Source organism: Zootoca vivipara, chromosome 5 (genome assembly GCF_965207765.1).
Source record: "Zootoca vivipara chromosome 5, rZooViv2.hap1.1, whole genome shotgun sequence".
NCBI classification, from domain to species: Eukaryota; Metazoa; Chordata; class Lepidosauria; order Squamata; family Lacertidae; genus Zootoca; species Zootoca vivipara.
In genome coordinates, this window is record NC_142588.1 from 90,218,984 (window position 1) to 90,232,934 (window position 13,951).

General features: G+C 50.0%; 1 protein-coding gene across 1 annotated transcript; it reads left to right on the top strand.

Moving 5' to 3' along the window:
• Nucleotides 1–4,517: 4,517 nt before the first annotated feature.
• Nucleotides 4,518–12,982, top strand: LOC118093875 (mitochondrial ubiquitin ligase activator of nfkb 1-A). The gene is made up of 5 exons (XM_035133665.3): nt 4,518–4,587; nt 6,264–6,399; nt 8,330–8,417; nt 9,613–9,733; nt 10,897–12,982. The coding sequence occupies exons 2-5, from the start codon at nt 6,283–6,285 to the stop codon at nt 11,621–11,623; spliced, it is 1,053 nt and encodes a 350-aa protein (XP_034989556.1). The 5' UTR covers nt 4,518–4,587; nt 6,264–6,282; the 3' UTR covers nt 11,624–12,982.
• The last annotated feature ends 969 nt before the right edge of the window (nt 12,983–13,951 follow it).

Here is a 13,951-nt window from a genome sequence, read left to right on the forward strand (position 1 = left end):
TAGCCATTTCAGCCAGTGGCTTTCCCATGCAGCGCAAGGGTGTGCAATGTAGCTAGGATTTGTATGCCTATACCGTAGTATGGGCGCCTGGACGCAACAGCGAGTGCAGGGACGTGGCTCTCCCATTTTCCTACAAAGTCAAATATCCAAAGCAGCAGCAAGCCTCTGGCCATGGTACACTTTCCTCTCTTGCTAGCCTGGGCTATGGCGCCATCTCACCGGCATTGTGCAGCAGAGGAAGGTGCCGCACCACCCATGCGTGCGCACAATCCCACCCCAATCACTGTGTAATGGTGAGCCTCTTTCTGGCTAGAGTTGCACCAACCAAGCACCCCACTCCTTCACAAAGAGAAATCCCCACCAGTGTCAGAGGAACCTTCTCCGGCACCTGGGGCGGGGCAGCCCGTATGCAGTGTGCATGTGTGGCATCCCCCGCATGCGCACTCCGTACAGAATGCCGCACATGCGCAGTCCGTAGCGGCTGCTGTTCGTGTGTGGTGGGCCATACAGGCTGCCACTCGCGCATGGCGGCCGTATGGGCTGTCACTGCGTGGCAGCTATATGGGCTGCTGTTTGCATGGCGTCTGTACGGGCTGCCGCTTGCACAGCGACAGTACAGGCTGCCACATGAGCAGCATTCCATATGGAGTCCACATGTGCAGCAGCCCGTGCAGTCACTGTGCGAGAGGCAGCCCGTACGGAAGCCCATATGGACGGCGTGTGAGGGATGCCGCATGGGCGGCGCCTATACAGACTGCACGCGCTGTCAGCCGCTCTACAGCTGGGGGAAGGCAGGGGCCATCTTGTCACACACACACCCAGAGTGGCACCCGGGGCGGCCCGCCCCCTCTGCCCCCCACTTCTTATGCCCCTGACCCCACCTCTTGCCACCAGATACCTGGGCAGATCCAGACTACCCTGTTGAATGAATTTATTAATACGGTCGCAGACCAGCATCAACACATACAGTAATACAGATCAACACAAAGCATAACAAAATGCAAAAGGCAGTGTGAAAATAACGAGGATTTAAATACAAAAATTAAAATCACTTCTTAACGGACTCCCTGTAGTTGACATTTAGGGGTTGGGTCATTATGGGATATCACTTGCTTCCTGCGATTGATTGCAGACACGCAAAATTTGGCTACATTTAATGTAGTCTTGGAATTCTTGTCCTCTAGCAGTAGTTTTAGACTATGATGTTCAGATCCTTTCATGGACTTTTGCAAGACAGGTGTAATAAAAGTCAAACGTATATCATCATCACTACCCTGTTGAAAGCACACGAATCCACGCAGCATCTGGGCATTAAGGAGACTGACCCCAGGAGAGATGGGGGAGGGAGGGACCCACCGGATCACTTCGGAGATGTTTCCTTTCACCCCTTTTCCAGGATCATTACCGATCCGAAACTAGCTTGGCTTAGAGATTTTCCAAACTTTTGCTTCCCATCTATTGAGCTTGGTGGGGAATAGTGCCTTGGATTAGAACGTTTGTGTGTGTGTGTATGTATGCGTGTGTGTGTGTGTTGGGGAGGGGGGGATGCTGTTGGTGTATTTAATTATTAAAAGCACTTTCTGCTTGGTTATTTCAAAGTGGTCCTGGATAATGATTGGTGAAAATGAAATCTGGAGAGAGAAGGTTCGTGAAACTGCAAACACAGCCTCCTGCTTTTAGGCTAGAAATTGGGATTAGGAGCATACCCTAGACCAGGCATGGCCAAACTTGGCCCTCCAGCTGTTTTGGGACTACAACTCACATCATCCCTAGGTATGTTTCGTTTCTAGTGTACATAGAATCACAGAATTGTAGCCTTGTAAGGGGTCCAAAGGGTCATCTAGTTCAACCCTGCCTTGCAAGGCTGGAATCACTACTAAAGAATCTCTGACAGATGGCCATCCAACCTCTGTTTAAAAGCCTCCAATGAAGGACAGTCCACCACAGCTCTTACAGTCAGAAAGCTCTTTCTAATGTTTAGTCAGAATTTCATTTCTTGTAATTCAAATCTTACCCTTTGGAGCAGCATTAAGCAAGCTTGCTGCATCTTCCATATGGCAGCCCTTCAGATATTTGAAGGCGGCTATCATGTCACCTCTCAGTCTCCTCTTTTCCAGGCTAAACATATCCAGCTCCTTCAACCGTTCCTCATCAGGCTTGGTTTCCAGACCCTTGGTCATCTTGGTCATCCTCCTCTGCACACCTTCAAGCTTGTCAACATTCTTCTTGAACTGGGGTGCCCCGAACTGGCCACAGAACTCCAGGCTGGGTGTGGCAAGGCAGAATAGAGCAACACTGTTGTTGTTGTTGTTGTTGTTGTTTAGTCATTTAGTCGTGCCTGACTCTTCGTGACCCCATGGACCAGAGCACGCCAGGCACTACTGCCTTCCACTGCCTCTCGCAGTTTGATCAAACTCATGTTCGTAGCTTCGAGAACACTGTCCAACCATCTTGTCCTCTGTCGTCCCCTTCTCCTTGTGCCCTCAATCTTTCCCAACATCAAGGTCTTTTCCAGGGAGTCTTCTCTTCTCATGAGGTGGCCAAAGTATTGGGGCCTCAGCTTCAAGATCTGTCCTTCCAGTGAGCACTTGGGGCTGATTTCCTTCAGAATGGATAGGTTTGAACTTCGTGCAGTCCATGGGACTCTCAAGAGTCTCCTCCAGCACCACAATTCAAAAGCATCAATTCAGCGATCAGCCTTCTTCAGCGATCAGCCTTCTTTATGGTCCAGCTCTCACTTCCATACATCACTACTGGGAAAACCATAGCTTTAACTATGGTGAGGTCTCTGCTTTTTAAGATGCTGTCTAGGTTTGTCATTGCTTTTCTCCCGAGAAGCAGGCGTCTTTTAATTTTGTGGCTGCTGTCACCATCTGCAGTGATCATGGAATCCAAGAAAGTAAAATCTCTCACTGCCTCCATTTCTTCCCCTTCTATTTGCCAGGAGGTGACGGGACCAGTGGCCATGATCTTGGTTTTTTTGATGTTGAGCTTCAGACCATATTTTGCACTCTCCTCTTTCACCCTCATTAAAAGGTTCTTTAATTCCTCCTCACTTTCTGCCATCAAGGTTGTGTCATCAGCATATCTGTGGTTGTTGATATTTCTTCCGGCAATCTTAATTCCAGTTTGGGATTCATCCAGTCCAGCCTTTCGCATGATGAGTTCTGCATATAAGTTAAATAAGCGGGGAGACAATATACAGCCTTGTTGTACTCCTTTCCAAATTTTGAACCAATCAGTTATTCCATATCCAGTTCTAACTGTAGCTTCTTGTCCCACATAGAGATTTCTCAGGAGACAGATGAGGTGATCAAGCACTCCCAATCCCAAAGAAGGGCAGTGCCAAAGAATGCTCCAACTACCACACAATTGCGCTCATTTAACATGCTAGCAAGGTTATGCTTAAAATTCTACAAGGCAGGCTTAAGCAGTATGTGGACCGAGAACTCCCAGAAGTGCAAGCTGGATTTCAAAGGGGCAGAGGAACCAGAGACCAAATTGCAAACATGTGCTGAATTATGGAGAAAGCTAGAGAGTTCCAGAGTAACACTAGAATCACAGAATTGTAGAGTTGAAAGTGACTGCAAGTGTCATTTAGTCCAACCACCTGCAAAGCATTGATTTCAACTACTGTAGCTAGAATCATATTTGGAAGGGACCCCTTAATCTGGACACAACACTTCTGTTGATGCAGCCTAGAATAAGAGAGGGCATGACATTAAACCAGCATATGAATGGCTTTAACAATAATTGATTTATTATTTGTTTTTATTTATCTCATTAAATTTCTACACCGCTTGACAGTACATTAAAAAAAAAGCACCTCAGAGCGGCTTACAAAAACAAAACAAAAAAGGACAAGAAAATACAGGGGGGTGGGAATTGCAGGCGTACTTTAAAAACATACAAAAAACTGAAATGCTAAAGCAGATCAAAACCACCTCAGTTTTCTAAGCAGGAATGTTTCCAGCAGGTGCGGGAAAGGGCTCAGTGAAGGATAATTAAATGCAACAAGCTCCTCTGCCAGACCACGGTGCAAGCTCGGATAAATGGAGTAAACTCCGGGCAAGGTAAAAAAAAAAACCTTTCCGTCGCCCTCGTCCATTTCCACGCCTCCAAATCGCTGTCAAAGCCATTTAAACATAGCTGCCAAGTTTTCCCTTTTCTCGCGAGGAAGCCTATTCAGCATAAGGGAAAATCCCTTTTAAAAAAGGGATAACTTGGCAGCTATGCATTTAAATGCTTTGCTGGACAGACCAGCTAAGCTCGCCGCTACGCCTGATGGGATTTGTAGTCCCCGGTAACTTCGGAGCGAATCAGAACGTACTCAGCGTATGCCGCTGCCTTCCATTGGGCGATGCAGAGCATGTCGGGAGTCGTAGTCTCTGTCGCGGAGGTGGTCGCCGCGTTGCCACCAGGGCGCGAGGCCCGCTGGACTTCGCTTCCCGTGTGCCACCGCGGCGAGGGGCGGAGCAGAGCGGGTGTAATGCACTGGGCAGCTCGGCCGGGGATCTGATGCGCGTTGCTTGGTTCCGCTGGGAAAGAGGTCCGCGGAGATGGAGGTGACCGCTCTCGCTCCAAGAGGTAGGTGGGGCCGAGACCCGCCGCTTACCTGCACCTGCATGTCAACGTTGCCTTTGTACTGTATCCCACTTTTCTCGTTTCCCTTTCACTCCCCACCACAACCCTACCAAGTGGGTTAGTTAGGCAGACAGGCTGTCAGGTCGCTCGGCGAGCTTCGTGGCTTGAGTTGGGGCGGGATTTGAACACAGATCCTGGACGCGGAGTTGGGTGGAGGGAATGGGCGTGGGTGCCTCGGAGCACGTGTTTCGGGGGGGGCAGGGCTGGGCATGGAGGGACTTCCCTTTCCCTGGGTGGGCAAGCCTTGCGGCGCTCTCCTCTGCTGCCAGGGCCTACCAGCCCTTTGCTCCCTCCTCTGGAGCAAGTAGTTTCCTGGTGCAAAGGTTAGATTTCTCTGTTCCGCACGTCAACGCCAGCCCTGCTGGGTAGACCCTTTGAAGTCAGCAGCCAGCTTATTTATTCTACAATTATATCCCACCTCCCCCCCCGGGGGGGGTCAAGGTGGTGTACTGTACTTGGTTCTCCCCCTTCTGGTTTGTCCTCACAACAGCCCTGTGAGGTAGGCTAGGTTGAGAGACATTGACTAGCCCAGGGAGCTTGGTGGCTGAGTGGGGAATTTGAACCCTGGTCTCTCCCAGGGTAATGCCACATTCTAACCATTCTGTAGGTCCGTTCATTTCTGCTCTGAGTGAACTTTGTAGAATGCAATCCAAGGTGGCTCATGAACGAAATGCAGGTCACCAGTCTAAGGTGGTTTTGCGGAGTAAAGGTGGAGATGTTGAACCAGTAGTGCAGAACTTCTCATTCCTGTCCACCTCCCAGAAATCCTGCTTTCATCCTGGAGAGGCTGCCCTTTGGGTGTTCTTGATATCAGCAGGGCAACTGAAGGGGACACTGGACGGAGCATATGACACCAAGCAAAGCTCTGCAGAAAAATCAATCTGGCACTGCCTTCTTCCTTGTTCAGGCTTGATAAAGTGGTATCTCGGCCTGGGTCATGTGACCAGCATTCTGCATAAAGCGAAGGGCGGCATCTCAGCAGAAGTTTTGCAGTGCATTTATTTATTTATTTATTTAAAAGTGCTTGTAAACCGCTTTTTAAAAAAAATCTCCAAGCGTTTTGTACAACATAAAAGTGATAGGCAGTATCACGAGAACAACAACAAAAATAGAAACCACTAAAACAGCCGCAGTAAAGGAACCATCTAAAAATGAAAGTGGATGTTCGGGAGAATAAAAACGGCACCTGAACTTGTGGGTCCGATCTTCATGTATTACAGAGGGAAGGGCATTTTATAGCATAGGGGGGCAATAGCAGAAGATGCCAGTTTTCAGGGCACCACCCTATGATATTTTGTACAGTGGTGCCATGAGTGGAATTTCCCCAGATAATCTAAGTGGTCTTACAGATCTATAAAGGGCTAGGCAGACTTAGCATAAGCGGGGGAGGGGGGAGTCCCATGTTTGATCTTGGGTCTCCCCAAGTCAGTATAGACAGCACTGAGCTACATGGGCCAGTGTTCTGACTCTGTAGAAGGCAGCTTCCTCTAGTGTTATTCACACAGTGCTTGTTCTCCTAGGGTGTTTGTGGACACTTCCATGTCCAAGAATCACTCTTGGTGGGAGAGGTGTTTCCTTGTTCCTGTGTAACTCAGTATCTGATTTTGCTTCTCTTCCAGCTGTCAGGAAGAAGCTCTGATGGATGCTTTGCCTCTGACACCAGGAGAGCTGGTGTGTTTAGGATCCAGCCTGGCCTTCTCTGGTCTATTTTATTACCTACACAGGAAGAAGGCCAAGGTGGTGACCAAGATCCAGGTATGCTGTTGCACATCCTGCATCTCCCTTGCTCTCGGGAGAACAGATCGGAGTGACATTTAGCATCTATACAGCTTGTCTCAAGTATTCAAAGCATTTCCTATGTTGCTTCAATCATCTTTACGATATTACTATATGATAGACTGGTATTTACCCACATATTGTAGCTATTTTAGCTGGAGTTCGAGGGAGTGTAGTGCCAGAACCCAGGGTGGTTAGAAGGGTTGCCCAATGGTTGTCAGTTCAGGGCAGACACAAAATAGCATCCCACTGCACAGCATAGAAGTGTAGAGTGGGAAGGCACCATGAGGATCATCTAGTCTTCATATATAGGAATCTTTTGCCCAACGTGGGGCTGAAACCCACAACTATGAGGTTAAGAGTCTCATGCTCCACCAACTGAGCGAAATTCACCACCCTGAGATTTTGGGATGGGCACAAGCTTTGATGGCTTTGGAAAGGGTTTGTCAGGTTCACAGGGGGTAGAATTTTGCTGCAACTTGCAGGGTGTTGCTGGAAACTGAATGCTTGGCTAGATGGGCTTTTGGCCTAAACCAGCAGGGTAGCTTTGAAGTGTGAATTCAGCAGAGACATTTAGAAGTGTGAATTGGGCAGCTTTTAAGGGTTGGGGAGCCTGTGACACTAGATCTTGATAGACTCCAGCTCCCATAACCTGCAGCCCACGTGACCAGTTGTCAGGAACGATGGGAGTTGTAGTCCAGCAACTTCTGGGGGACCACAGGCTCCCCGTCCCTGCCATTGATGACCTTGGGGCATGGGGAGGGATGTACGGGGAGAGATCGTCTATTAGTACGCCAGCCACACAGCACTTGGTTGGATAACATCAGGCCCAAATCAATGTGCTGCTTTTAACCATTAAAGCCCTACATGGCTTGGAACCCCTGTCCCTAATGGGACATCTGTTTGCTTATGTAGCTACCTCTGCTCTGAGACCATCTGCGGAGACCCTCTTCTGATTGCCACCTAATTCTGAAGCACACAGGGTGGCAATGAGAGAGATGGCCTTGTTGGTGCTGGCCCCCCATTTATGGAACTCTGTCTCTAAAGAGGTTTTCCTGATACCTACTTTAATGCCACTTTGGTCCTGGACAGAGACCTTTCAAGGCTGCAATCCTGACCCCTTGATGGAGTAGCAGAGCCAGCACCACACCTACAGTCTGGGCTGAACGATGGAGGTGTTGTGCCAACTCCCAGGCTGGTGTAGCAAAGAGGACTGGTGCAGGCACATTGCCACTATGTGACAGCATCTGAGTTCACACAGGACATTAGGGTCACATCCCAGGGGTTTCCGCTGGTTACAGGCAGCTTTCTGCACTTTCTGCTCGTCTGCCATTTAGGCGGGTGTACTGGGGCAGCAGGACCCTTGGTGACAAGGCTTCCTGCCATGGCAGAGCTCTTCCGCTGGCAGAGGTAGGTGGAGGGACACCCCCGTGTCAATCCATCCCACTCCAACATGGAGGATGGTGGGGGCTTGGATTCTCTCTGGGCCTTTTAACATTTGTAAACATTTTCGTATTATTATAACGTTGCTAGTTTCAGCCTCCGTATAATTTGATGGTGTTTATCTTTAGCTTGCAATTGGGTTTTTAGCTTTGATATTGTTGCACTGGTGCAGATACTTTTCCCTCCCTTGCTGATTAGCTGTGTTATTTTGAAATGTTTGCAATCCGCTGGTGTCTTGCTATATTTTAATGTTTGTTCTATATTGGATCGTCTCTCGCCTAGAGGTTCGTTGCACAAGACGACTGATGAACATAAGAAATAAAGTTCTTGCGACATAGAGAATTGACTAGAGCTGTTGAATTGGAAGATCAGGAAAGAACTTAGATTTGAACTCGGGACTTAACATTTTTTTTCTTCTACTGCCTCTTCCATTTAAACCCTTGCTCATTTTTCTTCTTCCATGTAGGAAGCGCCAAAGCTTCAAGTCAATGACAGTCTTCCCAGCATCCTCTCTGCCACAGGAAGCAGCTGCCTACACTATGTTGCCATTGAAGGTGAGCTTATTTTGCCTGGCTTTGGAAGCCATCAGGGCCACATCAGAGCACCTCAACCCTTTTCTATTGCTTTCAGAGTTCTTTGCACAAATTCTGCCAGGAGAAACAGCAAGTCTCTGCTGTTGGGATTTATTGCAGGTTTGTAAATGGTCAGCTGTGGTGAGCAGGAATTGCCTCCAGGAGACCAGGCAGCGAAATTTTTGTAAATGAGAGAGAGGGAGAACTGAATGGCGCGTCTCTGTTTGGAGTCCCAGGCTTACTATATGCATTGCCTGAATCTTGTCCCAGTTGGTAGAACATAAGACGCTTAATTTCAGGGTCATGGGTTTGAACCCCGCGTTGAGCAAAAGAGTCCTGCATTGCAAGGACCCTTGTGGTCCTTTCCAGTGCTACAATTCTCTGATTCTTTGATCTTCTCTCTGTCCCTGTTTCATTTCATGGGTTTCATCTAAGTGGGTCAGAATGGGGTGGTTCTTAAAGGTAAAGGTAAAGGGACCCCTGACCATTAGGTCCAGTCGTGACCGACTCTGGGGTTGCGCGCTCATCTCACATTATTGGCCGAGGGAGCCAGCGTATAGCTTCCAGGTCATGTGGCCAGCATGACAAAGCCGCTTCTGGCAAACCAGAGCAGCACATGGAAACGCCGTTTACCTTTCCGCTGTAGCGGTTCCTATTTATCTACTTGCATTTTGACGTGCTTTCGAACTGCTAGGTTGGCAGGAGCTGGGACCAAGCAACCCCGTCACAGGGATTCGAACCGCCGACCTTCTGATCAGCAAGCCCTAGGCTCAGTGGTTTAACCACAGCGCCACCTGGGTCCCTTGGGGTGGTTCTTAAATACCTGTAAATCACATGGAGAATGAGGCTGTACTTTAACGATGGAGGGATGCAATCTCCTTCTCTTGGGGTTAGTGAGCTGGATTACACATTCTCCCCGCCCAACATGTTGTTGCTATGAGTCACGTCCAAAAATGATGTTGCAATAAAAGTAGAGCATCTGCTTTTCATGCAGAAGGTCTCTTGCCCAATCCCTGGCATCTCCAGTTCAGAATGGGAATTGTCTCCTCTCTGAAACCCTGGAGAGGCACTGCTGGGCAGTGCTGGTGATACCAAACTGATAGCCAGACTCAGACTCTGCAACGAACACCCTGGCACTTCCTTTCCTGAACCCCTGTCTCCTTCTCTCCTTCTTTAGGAGTAGTCCAGCCCGTCGAGGCGGCTCTGACCAGCCCATACCATGAAGAACTGCAGGGGGTGATCGAGAGGCTGGTGCTAAAGGAGCATCGACTGATCTGGAATAGCTTGGCCCGCAGCTGGTAAGCAAGGGAAACGTCAAGAGAGGAGCCTTGGAAGCAGCTGTTTTGAGGCAGCCCCATTGGCTGGCATGTGCTGTAGATCAGGCTGCCCAAGGAGAGCATTGAGGGTACATAGGAAGCTGCCTCACACTGAGTCAGACCATTGATTGATCGGCTGCCTGCTCTAGCTAGCAGAAGCTCCCAGGGGTTTTAGGCAGAGAGGGCTTTTCCCAGCCCTGCCTAGAGATGCTGCGGATTGAACCCTGGGACCTGATGCTTTGGTGCAGAGCTGTAGTCCTTCCTCAGGTGCGAGGTGCGCTGGCCTGTCAAGGCAGGAGTAGATTCCTCAGTGCTTGGGAATGCCTCACAAGGGATGTTGACGGGAGGACGGGACAACCAACCTGTCAATCATGTGACATCATGATGATATGTGATTGACAGATGGGCTGACCCACCCACCTGCCAAAGTTGGCCCTTAAAGCCCAAAAAGATTCCCCAGCCCTCCTTCTGAGCATTTTCTAAAAACTCTGCAAGACCCCCTATTTGGCTTTTGGCAGGACTAGAGGTGGGATGACGGGTACCACAGCTCAGTGTCCTAAGAATCTCTGCTTTTAAAGAGAAAAGGAAAACCAAGCATATAGCCCTTTTGGCTGTGTAACTGTCCTCACAGTCAATTGAGCAACAGTTGGTGGCCATATTTCTAGTGGGCAAGGCTTTATTTAGTGTCCTGAATAAAGTATCCTTTATTTAGTGTCCTTCCACCTCCCCATAGCTTGCAAAGAAAAAATGACTAAGGACGCAGTTGCAAACATGCTTTGTTTGCACCACCAAGGCACCTTACAGATTTAAACTTTTCTCGGTGCAGAATTCGTTCCCTTTCGGCAATGCAGAAATCACACAGGCCAAGGGTTGGGTGGCTGCAGCTCACTGGGAGTCTGGTTTTCATATGGATGCCCATTGCCTGTAGGCTGCAACCCTGCCTAATCCTCAGGGTGGAGCAGGCTAGAATGTGCCAGACGAGAAGCGGTTAGATCAGTGCAGCCTTGCCTCCCAGCAGAAGTGTTGCAGCATGAACGCCCCTGGTGGTCAGTGCTGTTTGGGGGAGATTTCGGACCGCTCCAAAGGCCGCTTCCTTGGCCGCCCTGCCCCAGCCCCTCTCCTCAGAGCTCTCTACGTCGTTGCAGGACGGACAGCGAGCGGGTGGTACTGGAGCAAGTCCACACGGTGCCGTTTGTCCTGGCGTCCCCCAGCGGCAAGGCCTCGGGGCAGGTGTGCGTGGAGTCGCCCCTCCACGCTGTTGAGCTGCCCGTGGAGACGGTGTACGAGCGCTTCCAGCAGACCTCGCATGGCTTCAAGGACTTGCTCAGCCACTACCTGAGTGGGGAGAAGCCAAAGGGCTTCCTGGAGACAGAAGAGATGCTCCTGGTGGGGAGCAGCCTCACCGGCATCGGCGAGCTCGCCCTGCACCGGGACGGCTCCCTCCACCTCCAGCCCCCGGCGGATGGTACCGGCTACTTCCTGCGCCTCGGGGACTGGGAAACCATCTTGGCTGACCTGCGCTCAGTCAGCAGCTTCTGGAAGTGGGCTTCACTGCTATGCAGCTTGGCGGCTGTGGCTGTTGTCCTCCGTGCCCTTTGCCGAGCTTACCGCCGTCACAAGGTGCACCAGGAACAGGAGGCACAGCGGCAGGAGTTTGAGAACCTCCGGCGCCACCAGAGTGCTGGCCTGGATCTGTCGGAAGAGCCGCCCGAGAACGCCTGCGTCATCTGCCTCACCAGCCTCCGCGAGTGCGTCCTGCTCCCCTGTGGGCATGTCTGCTGCTGCTTCCGCTGCTTCCAGGCCTTCCCCAGCCGCACCTGCCCCATCTGCAGGAGCCCCATAGACCGGGTGGTCCCCCTCTATCAAGCCTGAGGGCACAGCTCTGGGTGATGTTGAACGTGTCCCACTAGGTGCCCCCAGGAGAGCCTGCGAAGGTTAAGAGAACAGGCGTGTGTTTGCATGGAAAGTGAGGGTCTCCTTTAGTGTTGGAGGGTGCAAACTCCACCACATTTTCCTCCCCCCCCCAAAAAAAATTATTGTTCTTAAGAGGTGTGTCCAAAGATGATATTGCAATAGTTAGGTCATCATCTTGGCACTGCTTGGCTGGGAAGAGCTGCAAGCTGTGTTGATCCATTGCACTTTCTGCCCAGAGGCATGGAAGGAGCCCCTGAGCTACCTGGACCGCTCCTGCCCATGTGCCAAGTTGCCGCAGGAGACAGGAGGAGGACCTCGCAGATCCAGCAGCGGGTAAGGATCTTCACCCCCAACTTCAGCTTCTTGGAATCTGGGCCACGTTCCGCTCTGAGGCAACCTCTCTGAGCCCAGCTGACCACCATCTCTCCCTGCTTTGACCTCTCCGCCCCCAAGAAAAAAGGGTCACAGTGGGTTAAAGGCAACACATTTTTTAAAAAAAAATGGCTGAAAGAGCCACTTGTTCTCATGCTGTACTGCAAGCCGGGTTTAGATTTCGTAGTAGGGTTTTGTTTTTATGGAGCACCTCCCTCTGTTAGCAAGCAGGACACAGGATCATTTACCTGCTTGGTGTAATGTCGCAGCCTCTGCAACGGGACTACTGCTGCAGCTGGAGGATCTGCAGCTGGAGGCCTCACGTTTGGGCAGGAAGGTTTTCAGCGTTGCACCAGCCATGAGGAGCCTCATTTTAGCTGCCTTAACCTAGAGAATCATCCCACAGGTAGCCAAGGTGGGAACGGGGCAAGCAGGGGTCTGCTAAAAGCAGGCCAGCAGCTCTAGGTGAAATGTGCCAACTGTACTCTAGCTCTAATCCCTTACAAGTGCAGTCCTGCACCTGGGAGCTCAGGGCAATTCCTTTCCCCATTGAGTCAACCCAATCCCTGAGCAGCATGCCGTTGCTCAGTCACGATCTGCCAGTGGTCCCCTTGCTCATCCTGGAATTACTTGGATCTGTTTCCTGCAGAAGCATTTGAGGCAGAGAGCCAGACAAGTTCTGGGTGAGCATCCCAATGTGTTGTTCAACTGGCTGATGTCTTGCTGGTGGGGACTTGCCTTCCTGGACTGGCATCTCCCACCCCCCGGAAAACTTGCATCAAGCTCCTGGTGGATTAGCAACAGTCATTTGGCTTGTCTTAGTCTTTCTTTACTGGCTGTTTGGACTGATGCGTTGAGCCGAGGCTGGGCATGAGCCGAGCACTGGCAGAGCTTCACTGAGCAAATGCGGAATCAAGGCTTATTGATAAATAGATGAATCTTTCAGAGCCTGCCTTGTCTCTTTAATATAAACACTGCTTGAATCGAAGCAAAGGGGGGAGGAAGGGAGGGGAGGAGTATCTGAAGTGATGTCCTCATCTTTGGAAAGCAAGGATGAAGCAGCAGAACTTGGGGAGGTGGAGGGGTGTAGAGGAGGAAACAAGCTTGCTCCATCTTCCTTGAGGTATTTGAAGATGGCTATCAGATCTTCTCTCATAGGTAGGTAGCCGTGTTCGTCTGGTGTAGTCGAAACAAAATAAAAATATTCCTTCCAGTAGCACCTTAGAGACCAACTAAGTTTGTCATTGGTATGAGCTTTCGTGTGCATGCACACTTCTTCAGATACACTGAAACAGAAGTCACCAGATCCCCACATATAGTGAGGGGGGGCACCACTACATGCTTCTAGCTACCATACCAAAAAATCCATTGTATATAGCCAGGCCCTACGTTACAACCGCATCTGTTCCAACTCTACAGACAGAGACTTTCACCTAAGAGATCTACAGCAAACCTTTTTAGAACTAAAATATCCACCCAATGAAGTTAAGCAACAGATCAACAGAGCCAGACTGATGCCCAGAGAGAACTTGCTGCAAGACAGACCCAAAACAGAAAATAACAGAACACCACTAGTAATCACATACAGCTCCCAAGTTAAAACAGTACAACGCCTCATCAGAGATCTACAACCTTTCCAAGACGATGACAATTCTCTTTCTCAAACTCTGGGACTAAGACCTTTCATTGCCTACAGACAGCCACCCAATCTTAAACAACTCCTCACCCACAATAATACAACCACCAGACTTAACATGGACACTGGTACCAGAGCCTGCAATAAACCCAGATGCCAACTTTGCTGCCACATACACCCGGACAACACCATCACTGGCCCCAACAACACCAAACATACCACCTTAGGACTATTTAATTTCTCATCTTCTAACATAGTGTATGCCATCAAATGCCAAC